At 35.7% G+C, this 20,732-nt stretch overlaps 1 protein-coding gene and 1 long non-coding RNA gene across 6 annotated transcripts in view; one reads left to right on the forward strand and one right to left on the reverse strand.

Annotated features, from left to right (window-relative positions):
- Positions 1–12,171, forward strand: part of LOC133634226 (circadian locomoter output cycles protein kaput-like) — a 69,421-nt gene extending 57,250 nt beyond the window's left edge. For 2 of the 5 annotated variants that reach the window (XM_062027330.1, XM_062027329.1), the window contains exons 22-24: positions 1,810–1,939; positions 2,010–2,147; positions 8,922–12,167. In XM_062027330.1, coding sequence (XP_061883314.1) covers positions 1,810–1,939; positions 2,010–2,147; positions 8,922–9,209 — 556 coding nt within the window. In that variant the 3' untranslated portion in view covers positions 9,210–12,167. Of the gene's footprint in view, positions 1–1,809; positions 1,940–2,009; positions 2,148–8,921 lie in introns of all 5 variants that reach the window. The other 3 variants (XM_062027331.1, XM_062027332.1, XM_062027333.1) reach the window with 3 other exon arrangements.
- The window catches only part of LOC133634227 (uncharacterized), a 31,871-nt gene extending 13,806 nt beyond the window's left edge, over positions 1–18,065 (reverse strand). The window contains exon 1 of the long non-coding RNA XR_009821915.1: positions 18,015–18,065. This is a non-coding gene — a long non-coding RNA (uncharacterized LOC133634227). The remainder of the gene's footprint in view (positions 1–18,014) is intronic.
- Positions 18,066–20,732: the final 2,667 nt, after the last annotated feature.

A 20,732-nucleotide genomic window follows, 5' to 3' on the forward strand; every position in this document is an offset into this window, starting at 1 on the left:
AACATTGAAACTTGTTCTCCCCTCAGTCGGCTCTTTTCTATGTTGTTTTTTTTTAATAGTATGTTTAGGAGGTTGAATAGTATGTTTAGGAGGTTGAATAGTATGTTTAGGAGGTTGAATAGTATGTTTATGAAGTTGAATAGTATGTTTAGGAGGTTGAATAGTATGTTTAGGAGGTTGAATAGTATGTTTAGGAGGTTGAATAGTATGTTTAGGAGGTTGAATAGTATGTTTAGGAGGTTGAATAGTATGTTTAGGAGGTTGAATAGTATGTTTAGGAGGTTGAATAGTATGTTTAGGAGGTTGAATAGTATGTTTAGGTGAATAGTATGTTTAGGAGGTTGAATAGTATGTTTAGGAGGTTGAATAGTATGTTTAGGTGAATAGTATGTTTAGGAGGTTGAATAGTATGTTTAGGAGGTTGAATAGTATGTTTAGGAGGTTGAATAGTATGTTTAGGAGGTTGAATAGTATATTTAGGAGGTTGAAAAATATGTTTAGGAGGTTGAATAGTATGTTTAGGAGGTTGAATAGTATGTTTAGGAGGTTGAAAAATATGTTTAGGAGGTTGAATAGTATGTTTAGGAGGTTGAATAGTATGTTTAGGAGGTTGAAAAATATGTTTAGGAGGTTGAATAGTATGTTTAGGAGGTTGAATAGTATGTTTAGGAGGTTGAAAAATATGTTTAGGAGGTTGAATAGTATGTTTAGGAGGTTGAATAGTATGTTTAGGAGGTTGAAAAATATGTTTAGGAGGTTGAATAGTATGTTTAGGAGGTTGAATAGTATGTTTAGGAGGTTGAAAAATATGTTTAGGAGGTTGAATAGTATGCTTAGGAGGTTGAATAGTATGCTTAGGAGGTTGAATAGTATGTTTAGGAGGTTGAAAAATATGTTTAGGAGGTTGAATAGTATGCTTAGGAGGTTGAATAGTATGCTTAGGAGGTTGAATAGTATGTTTAGGAGGTTGAAAAATATGTTTAGGAGGTTGAATAGTATGCTTAGGAGGTTGAATAGTATGTTTAGGAGGTTGAATAGTATGTTTAAGAGGTTGAATAGTATGTTTAGGAGGTTGAATAGTATGCTTAGGAGGTTGAATAGTATGTTTAAGAGGTTGAATAGTATGTTTAGGAGGTTGAATAGTATGTTTAGGAGGTTGAATAGTATGTTTAAGAGGTTGAATAGTATGTTTAGGAGGTTGAATAGTATGCTTAGGAGGTTGAATAGTATGTTTAGGAGGTTGAATAGTATGTTTAAGAGGTTGAATAGTATGTTTAGGAGGTTGAATAGTATGTTTAAGAGGTTGAATAGTATGTTTAGGAGGTTGAATAGTATGTTTAGGAGGTTGAATAGTATGTTTAAGAGGTTGAATAGTATGTTTAGGAGGTTGAATAGTATGTTTAGGAGGTTGAATAGTATGTTTAGGAGGTTGAATAGTATGTTTAAGAGGTTGAATAGTATGTTTAAGAGGTTGAATAGTATGTTTAGGAGGTTGAATAGTATGTTTAGGAGGTTGAATAGTATGTTTAAGAGGTTGAATAGTATGTTTAGGAGGTTGAATAGTATGTTTAGGAGGTTGAATAGTATGTTTAGGAGGTTGAATAGTATGTTTAGGAGGTTGAATAGTATGTTTAAGAGGTTGAATAGTATGTTTAAGAGGTTGAATAGTATGTTTAGGAGGTTGAATAGTATGTTTAGGAGGTTGAATAGTATGTTTAGGAGGTTGAATAGTATGTTTAGGAGGTGCCTCAGGCTGATGAAGTAAGAAGAAAATACATTGTTGTGCTCATGTTCTTTGTCCTCCCTCAGCTTCCCAGCAGGGCAGCAGTTAGTGACCAAGCTAGTCACGGCTCCAATGGCATGTGGTGCCGTCATGGTGCCCACCTCCATGTTCATGGGCCAGGTGGTCACCGCCTACAACCCCTTTGGGGGGCAGCAGGTGAGTGAGGATGAGGAGCCAGCACAATATTAGTGTGAGGATGAAGATCTAATGTGGTGGTGTCTTCCAGCAGGGAGGACAAACCCAGACTCTCACCCTCCAACCAGCACCACCTTCCCAGGGGCAGCAGGACGGGCACAGCCAGACAGCTGTAGTGGCACAGAGCAGCCAGCAGGGGCAGCAGCAGCAACAACAGCAGTTCTTACAGGTAACACTAGAGGGCGACAAATGATTCTTACAGGTAACACTAGAGGGCGACAAATGATTCTTACAGGTAACACTAGAGGGCGACAAATGATTCTTACAGGTAACACTAGAGGGCGACAAATGATTCTTACAGGTAACACTAGAGGGCGACAAATGATTCTTACAGGTAACACTAGAGGGCGACAAATGATACTTACAGGTAACACTAGAGGGCGACAAATGATACTTACAGGTAACACTAGAGGGCGACAAATGATTCTTACAGGTAACACTAGAGGGCGACAAATGATTCTTACAGGTAACATTAGAGGGCGACAAATGATTCTTACAGGTAACACTAGAGGGCGACAAATGATTCTTACAGGTAACACTAGAGGGCGACAAATGATTCTTACAGGTAACACTAGAGGGCGACAAATGATTCTTACAGGTAACATTAGAGGGCGACAAATGATTCTTACAGGTAACACTAGAGGGCGACAAATGATTCTTACAGGTAACATTAGAGGGCGACAAATGATTCTTACAGGTAACACTAGAGGGCGACAAATGATTCTTACAGGTAACATTAGAGGGCGACAAATGATTCTTACAGGTAACACTAGAGGGCGACAAATGATTCTTACAGGTAACATTAGAGGGCGACAAATGATTCTTACAGGTAACACTAGAGGGCGACAAATGATTCTTACAGGTAACACTAGAGGGCGACAAATGATTCTTACAGGTAACACTAGAGGGCGACAAATGATTCTTACAGGTAACACTAGAGGGCGACAAATGATACTTACGGGTAACATTAGAGGGCGACAAATGATACATACAGGTAACACTAGAGGGCGCCAAATGATTCTTACAGGTAACACTAGAGGGCGACAAATGATTCTTACAGGCAACACTAGAGGGCGCCAAATAATTCTTACAGGTAACATTAGAGGGAGACAAATGATTCTTACAGGTAACATTAGAGGGCACCAAATGATTCTTACAGGTAACACTAGAGGGCGACAAATGATTCTTACAGGTAACACTAGAGGGCGACAAATGATTCTTACAGGTAACACTAGAGGGCGCCAAATAATTCTTACAGGTAACATTAGAGGGCGACAAATGATTCTTACAGGTAACACTAGAGGGCGACAAATGATTCTTACAGGTAACACTAGAGGGCGACAAACGATTCTTACAGGTAACACTAGAGGGCGACAAATGATTCTTACAGGTAACAGAGGGCGACAAACGATACTTACAGGTAACACTAGAGGGAGACAAATGATACTTACAGGTAACATTAGAGGGCGACAAATGATTCTTACAGGTAACACTAGAGGGCGACAAATGATTCTTACAGGTAACACTAGAGGGCGACAAATGATTCTTACAGGTATCACTAGAGGGCGACAAATGATTCTTACAGGTAACACTAGAGGTCGACAAATAATTCTTACAGGTAACATTAGAGGGCGACAAATGATTCTTACAGGTAACATTAGAGGGCGACAAATGATTCTTACAGGTAACATTAGAGGGCGACAAACGATACTTACAGGTATCACTAGAGGGCGACAAATGATTCTTACAGGTAACATTAGAGGGCGACAAATGATTCTTACAGGTAACATTAGAGGGCGACAAACGATACTTACAGGTAACACTAGAGGGCGACAAATGATTCTTACAGGTAACATTAGAGGGCGACAAACGATACTTACAGGTAACACTAGAGGGAGACAAATGATACTTACAGGTAACATTAGAGGGCGACAAATGATTCTTACAGGTAACACTAGAGGGCGACAAATGATTCTTACAGGTATCACTAGAGGGCGACAAATGATTCTTACAGGTAACACTAGAGGTCGACAAATAATTCTTACAGGTAACATTAGAGGGCGACAAATGATTCTTACAGGTATCACTAGAGGGCGACAAATGATTCTTACAGGTAACATTAGAGGGCGACAAATGATTCTTACAGGTAACACTAGAGGGCGACAAATGATACATACAGGTAACACTAGAGGGCGACAAATGATTCTTACAGGTAACATTAGAGGGCGACAAATGATTCTTACAGGTAACATTAGAGGGCGACAAATGATTCTTACAGGTAACACTAGAGGGCGACTAGATTTGTTCAACCAAATATTGTGTTTTTTTCCATATACAAAAACCTATCTGGACTCGATAAGGAATCGGTCCGATAAGAGGATTCGATAATGGGCTCGACCTGGATAATTTCTTATCAAACATCATCCCTATTTATATATACATTTATTTTCACCTTGAGGAGTCTCTTCAAGTTTACAAATGTTCAAAATAAATTATATAATTTTTATTATTCATTGGTTTTTGTTCCACGCTTAAATCTCTAGATCAGTGCCAGGTTTATCTGTCGATAGAACTTTTTTTTATGTTTATGACATTTTTGTCAAAACTAATATGCAATATTTCCCCGCAAAAAATGTCAAAGTGTGATATTTAATTATATTATAAGTGATTGCAGCATTAAGTAGATCAATGTTTCATAATCAACATTGATTTTAATTCATTATTATTTTTTGGAGCAATGACAGTTTAAAAAAAACAATCTTAGGGATCCAAAAGTGCCCTACTCAGAAAACTGTTAAAAAAAAAAAAATTTTAAATTAAAAAATTATATATATACACATGTATGTATATATATATATATATATGTATGTGTATATATATATTTATTTATATATATATATATATATATATATATATATACATATATATATATATATATATATATATATATATATATATATATATATATATACATATATATATGTTGGTTTTTTTACTTTTTAAACACTTAAATCTCTAGATAAACTTCAGATCTATCCTGAAATTATATAAGTTTTTATTATTTTTTGTTTGTTTTATGCCCTTTCAGTCAAAAAAACTTTGTTTTTTTGCCACACTCATAAAACTGTTAAATATCTATTTTTTAAAAACTTTTTAAAATGTCTAGATAAACTTCAGATCTAGCCCAAAATTATAAGTTGTTATTATATTTTGTTTGTTTGTTTTATGCCCTTACATACATAAAACATATTACATTTTGTTATGAAGGTATCTGTTACTACATGATATATATACTTGCAGTGTGTATATTGTACATATTACATATTGTTATGAAGGTGTCTGTTACTACATTATATATATACTTGCAGTGTGTATATTGTACATATTACATATTGTTATGAAGGTGTCTGTTACTACATTATATATATACTTGCAGTGTGTATATTGTACATATTACATATTGTTATGAAGGTGTCTGTTACTACATTATATATATACTTGCAGTGTGTATATTGTACATATTACATATTGTTATGAAGGTGTCTGTTACTACATTATATATATACTTGCAGTGTGTATATTGTACATATTACATATTGTTATGAAGGTGTCTGTTACTACATGATATATATACTTGCAGTGTGTATATTGTACATATTACATATTGTTATGAAGGTGTCTGTTACTACATTATATATATACTTGCAGTGTGTATATTGTACATATTACATATTGTTATGAAGGTGTCTGTTACTACATGATATATATACTTGCAGTGTGTATATTGTACATATTACATATTGTTATGAAGGTGTCTGTTACTACATTATATATATATACTTGCAGTGTGTATATTGTACATAGTACATATTGTTATGAAGGTGTCTGTTACTACATTATATATATACTTGCAGTGTGTATATTGTACATATTACATATTGTTATGAAGGTGTCTGTTACTACATTATATATATACTTGCAGTGTGTATATTGTACATATTACATATTGTTATGAAGGTGTCTGTTACTACATGATATATATACTTGCAGTGTGTATATTGTACATATTACATATTGTTATGAAGGTGTCTGTTACTACATTATATATATACTTGCAGTGTGTATATTGTACATATTACATATTGTTATGAAGGTGTCTGTTACTACATTATATATATACTTGCAGTGTGTATATTGTACATATTACATATTGTTATGAAGGTGTCTGTTACTACATTATATATATACTTGCAGTGTGTATATTGTATATATTACATATTGTTATGAAGGTGTCTGTTACTACATTATATATATATATACTTGCAGTGTGTATATTGTACATATTACATATTGTTATGAAGGTGTCTGTTACTACATTATATATATACTTGCAGTGTGTATATTGTACATATTACATATTGTTATGAAGGTGTCTGTTACTACATGATATATATACTTGCAGTGTGTATATTGTACATATTACATATTGTTATGAAGGTGTCTGTTACTACATTATATATATATACTTGCAGTGTGTATATTGTACATATTACATATTGTTATGAAGGTGTCTGTTACTACATTATATATATACTTGCAGTGTGTATATTGTACATATTACATATTGTTATGAAGGTGTCTGTTACTACATTATATATATACTTGCAGTGTGTATATTGTACATATTACATATTGTTATGAAGGTGTCTGTTACTACATGATATATATACTTGCAGTGTGTATATTGTACATATTACATATTGTTATGAAGGTGTCTGTTACTACATTATATATATACTTGCAGTGTGTATATTGTACATATTACATATTGTTATGAAGGTGTCTGTTACTACATTATATATATACTTGCAGTGTGTATATTGTACATATTACATATTGTTATGAAGGTGTCTGTTACTACATGATATATATACTTGCAGTGTGTATATTGTACATATTACATATTGTTATGAAGGTGTCTGTTACTACATTATATATATACTTGCAGTGTGTATATTGTACATATTACATATTGTTATGAAGGTGTCTGTTACTACATGATATATATACTTGCAGTGTGTATATTGTACATATTACATATTGTTATGAAGGTGTCTGTTACTACATTATATATATATACTTGCAGTGTGTATATTGTACATAGTACATATTGTTATGAAGGTGTCTGTTACTACATTATATATATACTTGCAGTGTGTATATTGTACATATTACATATTGTTATGAAGGTGTCTGTTACTACATTATATATATACTTGCAGTGTGTATATTGTACATATTACATATTGTTATGAAGGTGTCTGTTACTACATGATATATATACTTGCAGTGTGTATATTGTACATATTACATATTGTTATGAAGGTGTCTGTTACTACATTATATATATACTTGCAGTGTGTATATTGTACATATTACATATTGTTATGAAGGTGTCTGTTACTACATTATATATATACTTGCAGTGTGTATATTGTACATATTACATATTGTTATGAAGGTGTCTGTTACTACATTATATATATACTTGCAGTGTGTATATTGTATATATTACATATTGTTATGAAGGTGTCTGTTACTACATTATATATATATATACTTGCAGTGTGTATATTGTACATATTACATATTGTTATGAAGGTGTCTGTTACTACATTATATATATACTTGCAGTGTGTATATTGTACATATTACATATTGTTATGAAGGTGTCTGTTACTACATGATATATATACTTGCAGTGTGTATATTGTACATATTACATATTGTTATGAAGGTGTCTGTTACTACATTATATATATATACTTGCAGTGTGTATATTGTACATATTACATATTGTTATGAAGGTGTCTGTTACTACATTATATATATACTTGCAGTGTGTATATTGTACATATTACATATTGTTATGAAGGTGTCTGTTACTACATTATATATATACTTGCAGTGTGTATATTGTACATATTACATATTGTTATGAAGGTGTCTGTTACTACATGATATATATACTTGCAGTGTGTATATTGTACATATTACATATTGTTATGAAGGTGTCTGTTACTACATTATATATATACTTGCAGTGTGTATATTGTACATATTACATATTATTATGAAGGTGTCTGTTACTACATTATATATATACTTGCAGTGTGTATATTGTACATATTACATATTGTTATGAAGGTGTCTGTTACTACATTATATATATACTTGCAGTGTGTATATTGTATATATTACATATTGTTATGAAGGTGTCTGTTACTACATTATATATATATATACTTGCAGTGTGTATATTGTACATATTACATATTGTTATGAAGGTGTCTGTTACTACATTATATATATATATACTTGCAGTGTGTATATTGTACATATTGTTATGAAGGTGTCTGTTACTACATTATATATATACTTGCAGTGTGTATATTGTACATATTACATATTGTTATGAAGGTGTCTGTTACTACATTATATATATATATACTTGCAGTGTGTATATTGTACATATTACATATTGTTATGAAGGTGTCTGTTACTACATTATATATATACTTGCAGTGTGTATATTGTACATATTACATATTGTTATGAAGGTGTCTGTTACTACATTATATATATACTTGCAGTGTGTATATTGTACATATTACATATTGTTATGAAGGTGTCTGTTACTACATTATATATATATATACTTGCAGTGTGTATATTGTACATATTACATATTGTTATGAAGGTGTCTGTTACTACATGATATATATACTTGCAGTGTGTATATTGTACATATTACATATTGTTATGAAGGTGTCTGTTACTACATGATATATATACTTGCAGTGTGTATATTGTACATATTACATATTGTTATGAAGGTGTCTGTTACTACATGATATATCTGTGTGTGTGTTTTCCCTGCCAGGGCACCCGTCTTCTCCATGGCAACCAGTCCACCCAGCTGATCCTGCAGGCAGCGTTCCCACTCCAGCAGCAAAGCACCTTCACCCCGGCGACACACCCACAACCACAACCACAACCACAGCAGCAGCAGCAGCAACAACAACAACAACAAACGAGGCAGCAACACCAACCGCCGCAGCAGTCGTCTCACCACCAGCGGCACCAGCAGCAGCTCAAACCTCAGCCTCAGAAGGTGCAGAAAGCGCCATCGTCACACAGGACTGACAGCGCCAGCAGCCAGCCGCAGTGAAGACACGCTCAACAATTCAGGAAGGCGAGACGGCGCCATAGACGTTCACCTGGCAACCCCCCCACTCGGCCCCTCCTCCTTCCCCCCGGGAGGGAGGGGCTTGGTGACCTTGTACAAAAGTCCTGTATGATATGACCTCGTGTACATACCCAACATAGCCTCCGGGAAACAGAAATGTAGTATTTTATATGATTGCATGGAAACAATAACTGTGTACGCTTTTATGGAAACCTTTTTACTTGCTTCTAAGCCCCGCCCCTAGCCCCGCCCCCAAGTTGAAAATGCCCCCGGGGGATAAAATGTGAGGTGTTTTTCTCGTTGTTTTCCCAAGTGCTTAAAAGCACTCTTTGACGCTAAACTTCCTGATTCCAGTCCAACTGAGATGTTCCAAGTGCCAATTTGAGGATTTCTTTCAAATTTGCTCTTTTCCTAACACGCTCATGCACGTGTGTGTGTGTGTGTGAGTGTGTGTGAGTGTGTGAGTGTGTGTGAGTGTACAGTATATAGAAGGGATTATTCTTTTTAACAGTCAGAGAGAAACCTATACGTCAAAACATATATCCTCATGCAACTTTAGCACTTGATGTGGTTGTGCACAATAAGTCACTGTCCAAATGTGTGTGTGTAAGTGTGTGTGTAAGTGTGTGTGTGTGTGTGTGTGTGTGTGTGTGTGTGTGTGTGTAAATGTGTGTGTGATCCACTTAGTAAGGGTTGTGGGTGGCTAGACGGTACTTGCACTCTCAGGAACGTGGAATGAAAGTTGTTATTTTTTGCCTCAGTCCGGCAGCAGACCATGAAGGGTTAACTAAGGCCACGCCGCAAAAAGACGTTAACGGGGGTGTCCAAAGACTTTTTAGCATAGAAGATTATTGTGCTAATTGTGCGGGAAAATATTTTGTTACTTGACGAATGCTACCTGTTAGCACGCCAGCTTTTTTAAAGTTTCACAAGTCTACACCAGTCAGATTTTGGTACGTGACGTATGCTAACGTCACCGTGCTAGCTTTGTTTTAGGGCTAATTTAGCAAGTGTCATATATGTTGGTATATCATTGGAGTTGACTGTTAGCATGCTAACTGTTTTAGCTCATTTTGCCTACCATGCTAGCATTTTTAACACTTTTTTTTCGGTACTTGACGAAGGCTAACGTTATCATGCTATCTTTGTTTTAAGGCTATTTTAAAGTTAAAGTACCAATGATTGTCACACACACACAAGGTGTGGCGGGATTATTAGCAAGTGTCATATGTTGGTATGTCATTAAAGCTAACTGTTAGCATGCTAACTATTTTAGCTCATTTTGCCTACCATGCTAGCATTTTAAACTCATTTTTTTGGTACTTGCCCACGTTACCACGCTAGCTTTGTTTTAAGGCTAATTTAGCAGGTGTATACTTCAGTGTCTAATATTTTGGTGTTTTGTTAAAGCTAACTGTTAGCATGCTAACTATTTTCGCTCATTTTGCCTACCATGCTAGCATTTTTAACACTTTTTTGGGTACTTGACGAATGCTACAGTTCGTATATCAGCATGCTAGCTTATATGAGGCTAATTTAGCAGTTGTATGCCTCAGTGTCATATTTTGGTGTTTCATTAAAGCTAACTGTTAGCATGCTACCTGTTTTAGCTTTTTTTTGTTACTTGAGTCTATGTTGCTAGCGTGCTAACTTAGCATTCCACATGACAAAATCTATATGTCGTACTGATTTTGAAGGTAAACACTACCAAAATAGCCCTCACATCCTTTGATTGGTCAGTCTGTGGTAATGTTTGGGCACCTCGGTCTGGGAAAATACGCAAAAGTCTCTAGTGGTGAAATTTTTTTGGGAAAAAGGCCAACGTGAAACTTTTGTGGCGTCAGCAGTTAACCCTTCTGGTCCTGGTCGGACCTCAGAAATGTTCATGCAGTTTAACTTCAGACGTCTGTCAGTTCTCACACAGCAGTCGAAAGCCGGACCAAGTCCACCTTTCCTCACCACACCTGTAAGCCATACCCAAACGCAAACGCCTCGGTTCCTAGCGAGTGTTCAGGAGTGATTGTTGTGGAATGTGTGCGTATGTTCTTGTATTCCTAGCCTTCTTGAGACACGAAGAAGGAAAAGTATCTTCCATATGAGGAGGTGTGCACAAGTGATGACATCAATCAATAACATTGCATCTAATAGACAATGTCTCATTAGTGGTGACATCTATCAACGTGAGGGTGCTCCCAAAAAGGAGGGATTGTTCACATTGACTGTGTGTCGCTTTTAAAAGTGCTCCCCCCTCTGGTCAACATATGAAATAACAAGTGTGTGTAAAAATTTGAAGCGCTCCCCCTCTGGTCAACATATGAAATAACAAGTGTGTGTAAAAAATTTAAGCGCTCCCCCTCTGGTCAACATATGAAATAACAAGTGTGTTTCAAAACTTGAAGTGCTCCCCCTCTGGCCAAAGTTAATTTATATATATATATATATATATATATATATATATATATAGAGAGAGAGAGAGAGAGAGAGAGAGACATACTGTAATAACTTGAAGTAAATAATGAAGATTAAAAACCAATTACAAACAAAAAATTCAACAACAAAAATACTAATTAACTAAAAATTTACTAAAAGGGTCCGTCAATCGTCATTTGATTTCGAATCCTCAAATCAAAAAACTAATTTTGGGCCATTTTTTCTATTTTTTTATTTCTGGAACAAAAGTTGGACAACTATTTAATGAGACTTTTTATTTAAAAAAAAAAAGACAATAGGACTCCTGCTGAACAAAGGTGTTAGCGCTATGCTAAAAACATGCTAAAGGCGAAGGAAAAGTTGAAATACTGCTGCCGGTTCAATTTGCATTTTGGATAAACATGAATTGGATTTTTGTGTTACCTGGGAAAATACAAATCCACAAAAGGAAAACCGCACAAAATCCAATTTTAAGGCAACATTTAAATGAAAATCAACTCTTTGTTTGTGTTCAAAATCGAAAAAGAGTTGATTTTCATTAAAATATTGCCATAAAATTTTATTTTGTGCTGTTTTCCTTTTATGGATTCATCCAGATAAACACCAAAATCCCATTGGTGTTTACCCAAAATGCAAAAGTGTGTGTTTATCTGTGTGATGACTAATTGAACCGGAAGCTGAATTTTAACTTTTTCTTTGCCTTTCGCATGTTTTTAGCATAAGTGTCATTAATAGTCGTCCAACTTTTGTTTCAGAACTGAAAATAGAAAAAATGGCCCGGAATTAAGTTTTTTGATTTGCGTTTCAGAATAAAAAATAGAAAGAACACCTAAAAGCTGACCTTTATTTGCATAGTATGTCTATATTGTTCCTGTTGTAAATACACTTCTTTTATAAGGCTGGTCCTAAAGTGGGAGGCTTTTTTTCTCAGGTCTCAAGAAGGTAACAAATACAAGAATGTGTGTGTGTGTGTGTGTGTGTGAATATCGTGTCTCTTGGGGTCGGTATCGGTATCGGTCCGCCCCGGCGATAGCCAATCAGTTCTTGCGTTGCAGTATGAAGACAATTGTGATATTCAAGAAACTTTCCCGCCAGTTGGGCTCAGTGTTCTGGAAGCTCCAGTGTGGGACTGTCCACTTGAGTGTGTGTGTGTGCGTGTGTGTGTGCGTGTGTGTGTGTGTGTGTGTGCGTGTGTGTGTATTATTTTCATAAGGAAATATAAGACTGGATGTAATGCAGCACCTTGGCCCCGCCCACCCACTAAAGCCCCGCCCACCCAGCGCCTCAAATGACTGGTCTCTCCAAAATAAAAGCTTGTCAGCAAGCATAGATCATCTATTGTGTGCCCGAGGCGTCACTCTGACGCTCTGTTCCTTTGCTTAGTGTGTCACTGAGAAGCCAGCCCAAAGAATGTAAAGGTGTGATTTTTATTTTGTTGTTTTTTTTTTTTTTTAAAAAGACAAGTGGATGTTGTTGATTATGTGAAGGAAGGAAAAACAAGGGTGTGCAAAAAAAAAAAAAAAAAAACCTAGAATATAATAATTTTATGAATAGGTTTTAAAAGACGACTAGTACTTATTTCCCGAAAACAGATATTTTTATTTTTTAACATTGATGTGTATGATTTATGAAATCACTGACAAGACAGCGAGCCCCCCCCCACCCCCCCCTGTGCCCCCCCTCTTGCAGATTTGGTTGTTTGTATACAAAACTCTGTATTCAGTGTAAAACGGTGCTATGCTTTTCTGTACTGTATGTGTGTGTGTGTGTGTGTGTGTGTGTGTGTGTGTGTGTGCTCCTCTCAACTAGCCCAAAGTCAAATGTACTATTAATCATCAATATTTTCAAGTTGAAAAAGAAAAAAAGAAGCTATTATTACAAGCGCCCCGCCCCCTCTTGGTCAATTTGAAAATAAACACAGCTGCAAATATGATTTATGAAAATGTCACATCAATTCTCTTGTGGTTGAACCCCAAAAAGCAAATATTTCACAGAGATGGGATATGTGGCTCTTTGAAGGGAGGAGAGCCCTTCAAAATAATGGCTCGTTATTACATGACTTTTTGTGTTTTATTGCGGTAACAATCACTGGTGTCTGTTAAACAATAACATGTGGATCAGATTAATGAGAGTATTCCATGAGTGACATCACTTTGAATTTTGCCTCAGCTAAAAAAACGTGTAGCATTTGAACAATACAGAAACATATACACAAATAAAACATCAAAAATAAATTGGATATAAAAGAAGTATAAATAAAAAGGTGGCTTGTGTATTCTACATGTTTGCTGACAACGTGAGTAAATCAGATCAATCCCCTTATTAACTACTTGGATGGAAGAGCACAGCATTTACTTATATGACACAATCCAAACAACCTTCCCTAGTCATGGTGCAAAAAAATGCAACTAACGTGTAGGTCAACACACATAACACAACCTGCTCACTGAACTTGTCTGTAAAATGTCCATTCGCCATAAAAACGTCAAAATGACAACCATTGCAATGCATGATGGGAAAAATGCGAAACACTCGCCACAATTATCATGTTTGGTGCGTTTTATCTGATTGATGACAACACTTTAAGAAGGTCATCATGGAAGTAAACAATGTAGGAGTCACACTTTTAATATACAATTATATATCAATCATATTAATTATACATGTATTATATCAATATTATTGTGTGAATGCTCCAAACATTCACACAATAACGCTTTTATACAGCAAAATTATTATTATTATTATTATTCTCCAGATTCTGCCACCGCTCTACCTTCCACATTTTTCACCCTCTTCAAACCCTTCCAACTTCAAACTGTTCAGCCTATTCGGGAATCGCCGAATTAACTTTGATTAAATTCCAAAAATTCCCACATTTCCAGGACTTTTTTTCTATTCAAAATGAATTGGCCATTTTTCAAGCTTCCACAATTTCCAACCTATTCAAAGCATTCCACCTTCAACACATTCCACTCATCCTGGACATTCTAGCTATCATTTTACAAGTTCAAAAAAATTCCAGGAATTCCGTTTTTTCAAACCCTATTTTCACCCTTTTTCCTGTCGACTACTCCTTCCACATTCCACTGTCAAATCATTCATCTTAATCAGGACAAAAAACTAAGTGTTTTTTGTTTTTTTAATAGAAAAATTCCCAGTTTTCCTGAAATTCCAGGAATTCCATAATACCATTTCTCAATTAAAAATGTTACTACTTCAACATTTCTCAACCGATTTGAAAAATTCCAACACCAACCAAACTCACTCACAACATTCAAGTTTTTTAACATTTTTTAAAAAAATTCCCGCTTTTTCCCAAATTTCCATGAAATTACCATTGAAATGAATGGGACATTTTTTATCCGATTCAAAGCGTTCCCACTTCAAAATATTCAGCCAGTTCAGGAATGGTGTGCTCTACTTCAACAATTATAAACAATTCTCAGATTTCCAAAAATTCCCAGTTTTTAGGGACATTTTCACCATTCAAAATGAATTGGCCATTTTCCAAACTTCCACAATTCCCACATTTTTCAACCTATTCAAACCATTCCACCTTAAACTCATTCTGGAAATTCAAACTACCATTTTTACACGTTCAACAAATTTCCAGGAATTCCTGTTTTTTTAACCCTATATCAACCTTTTTCGTTTCACTATTCCTTTTACCTTTTCCATCTCATTTTAACCGTCAAAACATTCCTCTTAGTCAGGACAAAAAACCAAGTTGGTTTAAGAACTTGAAACATTCCCGGTTTTCCCAAAATTCCAGGAATTCCACAATACGATTTCTCATTTAAAAAACTGTTACTACTTCAATACTTCTTGACCGATTTAAACAATTCCAACACCAACTAATTCATCCATTTAGGACATTCATGCTCCTAATCATTTTTTTTTTAAATTTCCCACCTTTCCCGAAATTCCTAAATTTCCAGGAAGTTCCAATTGAAATGAATGGGACATTTTTCCAAGTAGCACAAATCATACATTTTTCAAGCTATTCAAAGCATTCCACCTTCAACACATTCCACTCATCCTGGACATTCTAGCTATCATTTTACAAGTTCAAAAAAATTCCAGGAATTCCGTTTTTTCAAACCCTATTTTCACCTTTTTTTCTGTCGACTACTCCTTCCACATTCCACTGTCAAATCATTCCTCTTAATCAGGACAAAAAACTAAGTTTTTTTTTTTTTTTTAATACAAAAATTCCCAGTTTTCCCGAAATTCCAGGGATTCCATAATACCATTTCTCAATTAAAAATGTTACTACTTCAACATTTCTCAACATTCAAGTTGTTTAACATTTTAAAAAAAAAACCTGCTTTACCCCAAATTTCCATGAAATTACCATTGAAATGAATGGGACATTTTTTTATCCGATTCAAAGCGTTCCCACTTCAAAATATTCAGCCAGTTCAGGAATGGTGTGCTCTACTTCAACAATTATAAACAATTCTCAGATTTCCAAAAATTCCCAGTTTTTAGGGACATTTTCCCCATTCAAAATGAATTGGCCATTTCCAAACTTCCACAATTCCCACATTTTTCAACCTATTCAAACCATTCCACCTTAAACTCATTCTGGAAATTCAAACTACCATTTTTACACGTTCGACAAATTTCCAGGAATTCCTGTTTTTTTAACCCTATTTCAACCTTTTTCGTTTCACTATTCCTTTTACCTTTTCCATCTCATTTTAACCGTCAAAACATTCCTCTTAGTCAGGACAAAAAACCAAGTTGGTTTAAGAACTTGAAAAATTCCCGGTTTTCCCAAAATTCCAGGAATTCCCCAATACGATTTCTCATTTCAAAAACTGTTACTACTTCAATACTTCTTGACCGATTTAAACAATTCCAACACCAACTAATTCATCCATTTAGGACATTCATGCTCCTAATCTTTTTTTTTTTAAATTCACACCTTTCCCGAAATTCCTAAATTTCCAGGAAGTTCCAATTGAAATGAATGGGACATTTTTCCAAGTAGCACAAATCATACATTTTTCAAGCTACTCAAAGCATTCCAACATCAACACATTCTACTCATCCTGGACATTCAAACTAACACTTTCCCAAGTTACAAACCTAATTCCAGTTTTCCTGGAAAGTGACGAATTCCTGTAACACTATTGTTCAATTAGAAATTGTCACTACTAACACATTTCTTTACCAACTCAGCTCATTTAGGACATTCATGCTATTTATCGCCTTCAACAAATTCCTGCTTCTCCCGAAATTCCCAAACTACCAGGAAATTGCCACTGAGATTCTGTTTATATCTCACAGAATCTTAACGCAAAAAAACAGTAGTTTTCCCCCCCCCTATTTACAGTAATATGCTGTAAAGAACAACGTAAAATGTATAGTCATTTTTATTAATTTGATGGGTAGTTTGCTGTAAAGTGAAGTATTTTTATTTAGACAAAAACATGTTTGGAACGTATGATAATATACTGTAATATTTGTCGCAATATTGGATACTATTCAAGTTTAAAAAGGTATGCAATTTCAAGCAGTACATCAGATCATTGCAATATAAATAACCACATCATGGACCGGGACAGCGGCAAAATCATCGGCCCAGAAAGTAACTAATTCAAACGATGGATTAAGGAGGCCATCGAACTAAGGAAGCGGCCCAAGGGAGGGAGCATACCTGGGACGCATATATTTTTAATGTCAAAATGAAAAAAATCCATGACATTTAGTGAGAAAATATGAAGTACTTTAATGACACATATTTCCAGATGAGTTTGACACCTGTGACTTAGAAAATAAGTAGTGTGACGCCCTAACAGCTAGCTAAAATAATTAGAAACATAATCTCATAAAAAAAACTGTTGTCGTTTAAGATAAGATAATATAATACAATACACACTGTCATTATTTATTTATTATACAGCATTGACTCAATATAAGATGCAAGAAGTCAACACTGCCGACTAGCGGCCAAAAAAGAACTGCGTGGGGAAGTAGTTAAATAACAGCAACATTGACAGTATTACACATACCTGAAAATGAAGTTAAAAAAAAAACAACATAAAGTCCTTCTTTGTCACTATTTGTACCATTTTGCTTCCTACATAAATAAAACATACTATTTTTTACCAACAGACGACGTAATGTGGTGGTCACGTGACATGAAAGAGGACCGCTTCAAACAAACCGCGCCAAAACGTCTCACTCAAACAACACTCGCCGCGCTCAAAGTAGCGGTTCAAACCACACAAGAACACTTGATATCTCAAGGGTACATAAAAAAGTCAACCATGTAGGGCAAGAAGTACAAAAATAAACCGTTCGTTTTTGTTAGAAAACGACAAGACAATTTGGACACAAACTCACCGGCAGCAGGAAGTGAGGAGGAAGGGGAGGAGCTACAGGAAACTACGGAAGACTGACGGCGTGTAATAACCGGAAGTAAAATAAAATGACAGTCAATCGACAAATATAAAGAACTATTTGAGATAAATATTCACACCACACAATACTTATATAAAACAAATGTAACCGAGGGTTTATATCTGTCGCCTATACTGTATAAAACTACAAAATAACAAACACGGAGGCTCCAGTTTTACACGAGGACCACTTTATTTCGTTTGTTTTCAAAACTCCGCTCCACCACAACGTCTCACCACTTCCGCTCTTAGCGCCTTCAAAATAAGAGCTCAAGGCATATACTGTATAACAGCTTCTTATAACAGGAACTGAACATCACAAAGAGGCAAGTCCATAAAAATAGGTTACATGCCTCCCCTCCTACAAAAATAAACGTCCTCGTTTCAACACAATAACAGGATAAGTACCAAAACAACACGAAGGCTCCAGTTTTACACGAGGACAACTTTATTTCGTTTTGTTTTTAAAACTCCGCTCCACCACAGCGTGTCACCACTTCCGCTCTTAGCGCCTTCAAAATAAGAGCTCAATGCATATACTGTTATAACAATAACATGAACAAAACATCACAAAGAGACATGTCCATACAAATAGGTTACAAAAACAAGAAATATTAATAAAGTGCATTTTTAACTGTGGTACACTGACTGCTCAGGGAGTTTTAGTGTTTCCCACACGCATGACACATTCGAGGGAATTGTTCTTCAGCATATTCTACACAAGCCCAAAAGCAGTGAAGTTGTCACGTTGTGTAAATGGTAAATAAAAAGAGAATACAACAAATCCTTTTCAACTTATATTCAATTGAATAGACTGCAAAGACAAGATATTTCATGTTCACACTGACAAACTTGCAAATTATCATGAACTTAGAATTTAATGGTAGCAACACATGTCAAAAAATGCATTTTTACCAGTGTGTTACATGGCCTTTCCTTTTAACAACACTCAGTAAAGGTTTGGGAAGTGAGGAGACACATTTTTGAAGTGGAATTCTTTCCCATTCTTGCTTGATGTACAGCTTAAGTTGTTCAACAGTCTCCCTTCTCATATTTTAGCCTTCACACATTTTCAATGTCTGGACTACAGGCAGGCCAGTCTAGTACCAGCACTCTTTTACTATGAAGCCACGCTGTTGTAACACGTGGCTTGGCATCGTCTTGCTGAAATAAGCAGGGGCGTCCATGATAACGTTGCTTGGATGGCAACATATGTTGCTCCAAAAGCTGTATGTACCTTAATGGTGCCTTCACAGATGTGTAAGTTACCCATGTCTTGGCCACTAATACACCCCCATACCATCACACATGCTGCCTTTTACACTTTCACCCTAGAACAATCCGGATGGTTCTTTTCCTCTTTGGTCCGGAGGACACAACGTCCACAGTTTCCGAAAACAATTAGAAATGTGGACTCGTCAGACCACAGAACACTTTTCCACTTTGTATCAGTCCATCTTAGATGAGCTCAGGCCCAGCGAAGCCGACAGCGGTTCTGGGTGTTGTTGATAAATGGTTTTCGCCTTGCATAGGAGAGTTTTAACTTGCACTTGCAGATGTAGCGACCAACTGTAGTTACTGACAGTGGTTTTCTGAAGTGTTCCTGAGCCCATGTGGTGATATCCTTTACACACTGATGTGGCTTTTTGATGCAATACCGCCTGAGGGATCCAAGGTGTGTAATATCGTGGCTTACGTGCAGTGATTTCTCCACATTCTCTCAACCTTTTGATGATATTACGGAGCGTAGATGGTGAAATCCCTCAATTCCTTGTTGAGAAATGTTGTTCTTCAACAATTTGCTCAGGCATTTGTTGACAAAGTGGTGACCCTCGCCCCGTCCTTGTTTGTGAACGACTGAGCATTTCATGGAATCTACTTTTATACCCAATCATGGCACCCACCTGTTCCCAATTAGCCTGTTCACCTGTGGGATGCTCCAAATAAGTCTTTGATGAGCATTCCTCAACTTTCTCACTCTTTTTTGCCACTTGTGCCAGCTTTTTTGGAAACATGTCGCAGGCATCAAATTCCAAATGAGCTAATATTTGCGAAAAATAACACATTTTTCCAGTTTGAACATGAAATATCTTGTCTTTGCAGTCCATTCAATTGAATATAAGTTGAAAAGGATTTGTTGTATTCTCTTTTTATTGACCATTTACACAACGTGACAACTTCACTGCTTTTGGGGTCCAAAAAATATTGATGTGTCATGTTGCGTTCCTGTGCAACATTGTGAGTAACCAGGTGCAGACTGATCAACACTCCAGTGGTTGTGGTTCTGTTGGCCCCAGTAATGCCAGACGCTTTGTACAGTAAATGTCTTTATGGCCTGGGACCCGTTAAGGGGGGGGGGGGCACTTAAGCTCCTCACTAATTGACATTTGACATTTGTGGATTGTCTCACTCTCTTGTTTCTTCCAGCACTTTAGCTATTAGCACGTCTTTAGTGTGGTGATTATAGACTGATGTGAAGATGGAACTAGCCGGGAGACATATTGTCACACACTGGACCTGTGGAGTGTTGCTGTACACTAGGGTGGTCCCCATACCAATATGTTGGTACCGGTACCAAAATGTAATTTCCATACTTTTCTAAATAAAGGGGACTGTCATTATTGTCTTTATTGTAACAACAAATGTTAGTGTACATGAAACA

The sequence above is a fragment of the Entelurus aequoreus genome, linkage group LG18, assembly GCF_033978785.1.
Source record: "Entelurus aequoreus isolate RoL-2023_Sb linkage group LG18, RoL_Eaeq_v1.1, whole genome shotgun sequence".
NCBI classification, from domain to species: Eukaryota; Metazoa; Chordata; class Actinopteri; order Syngnathiformes; family Syngnathidae; genus Entelurus; species Entelurus aequoreus.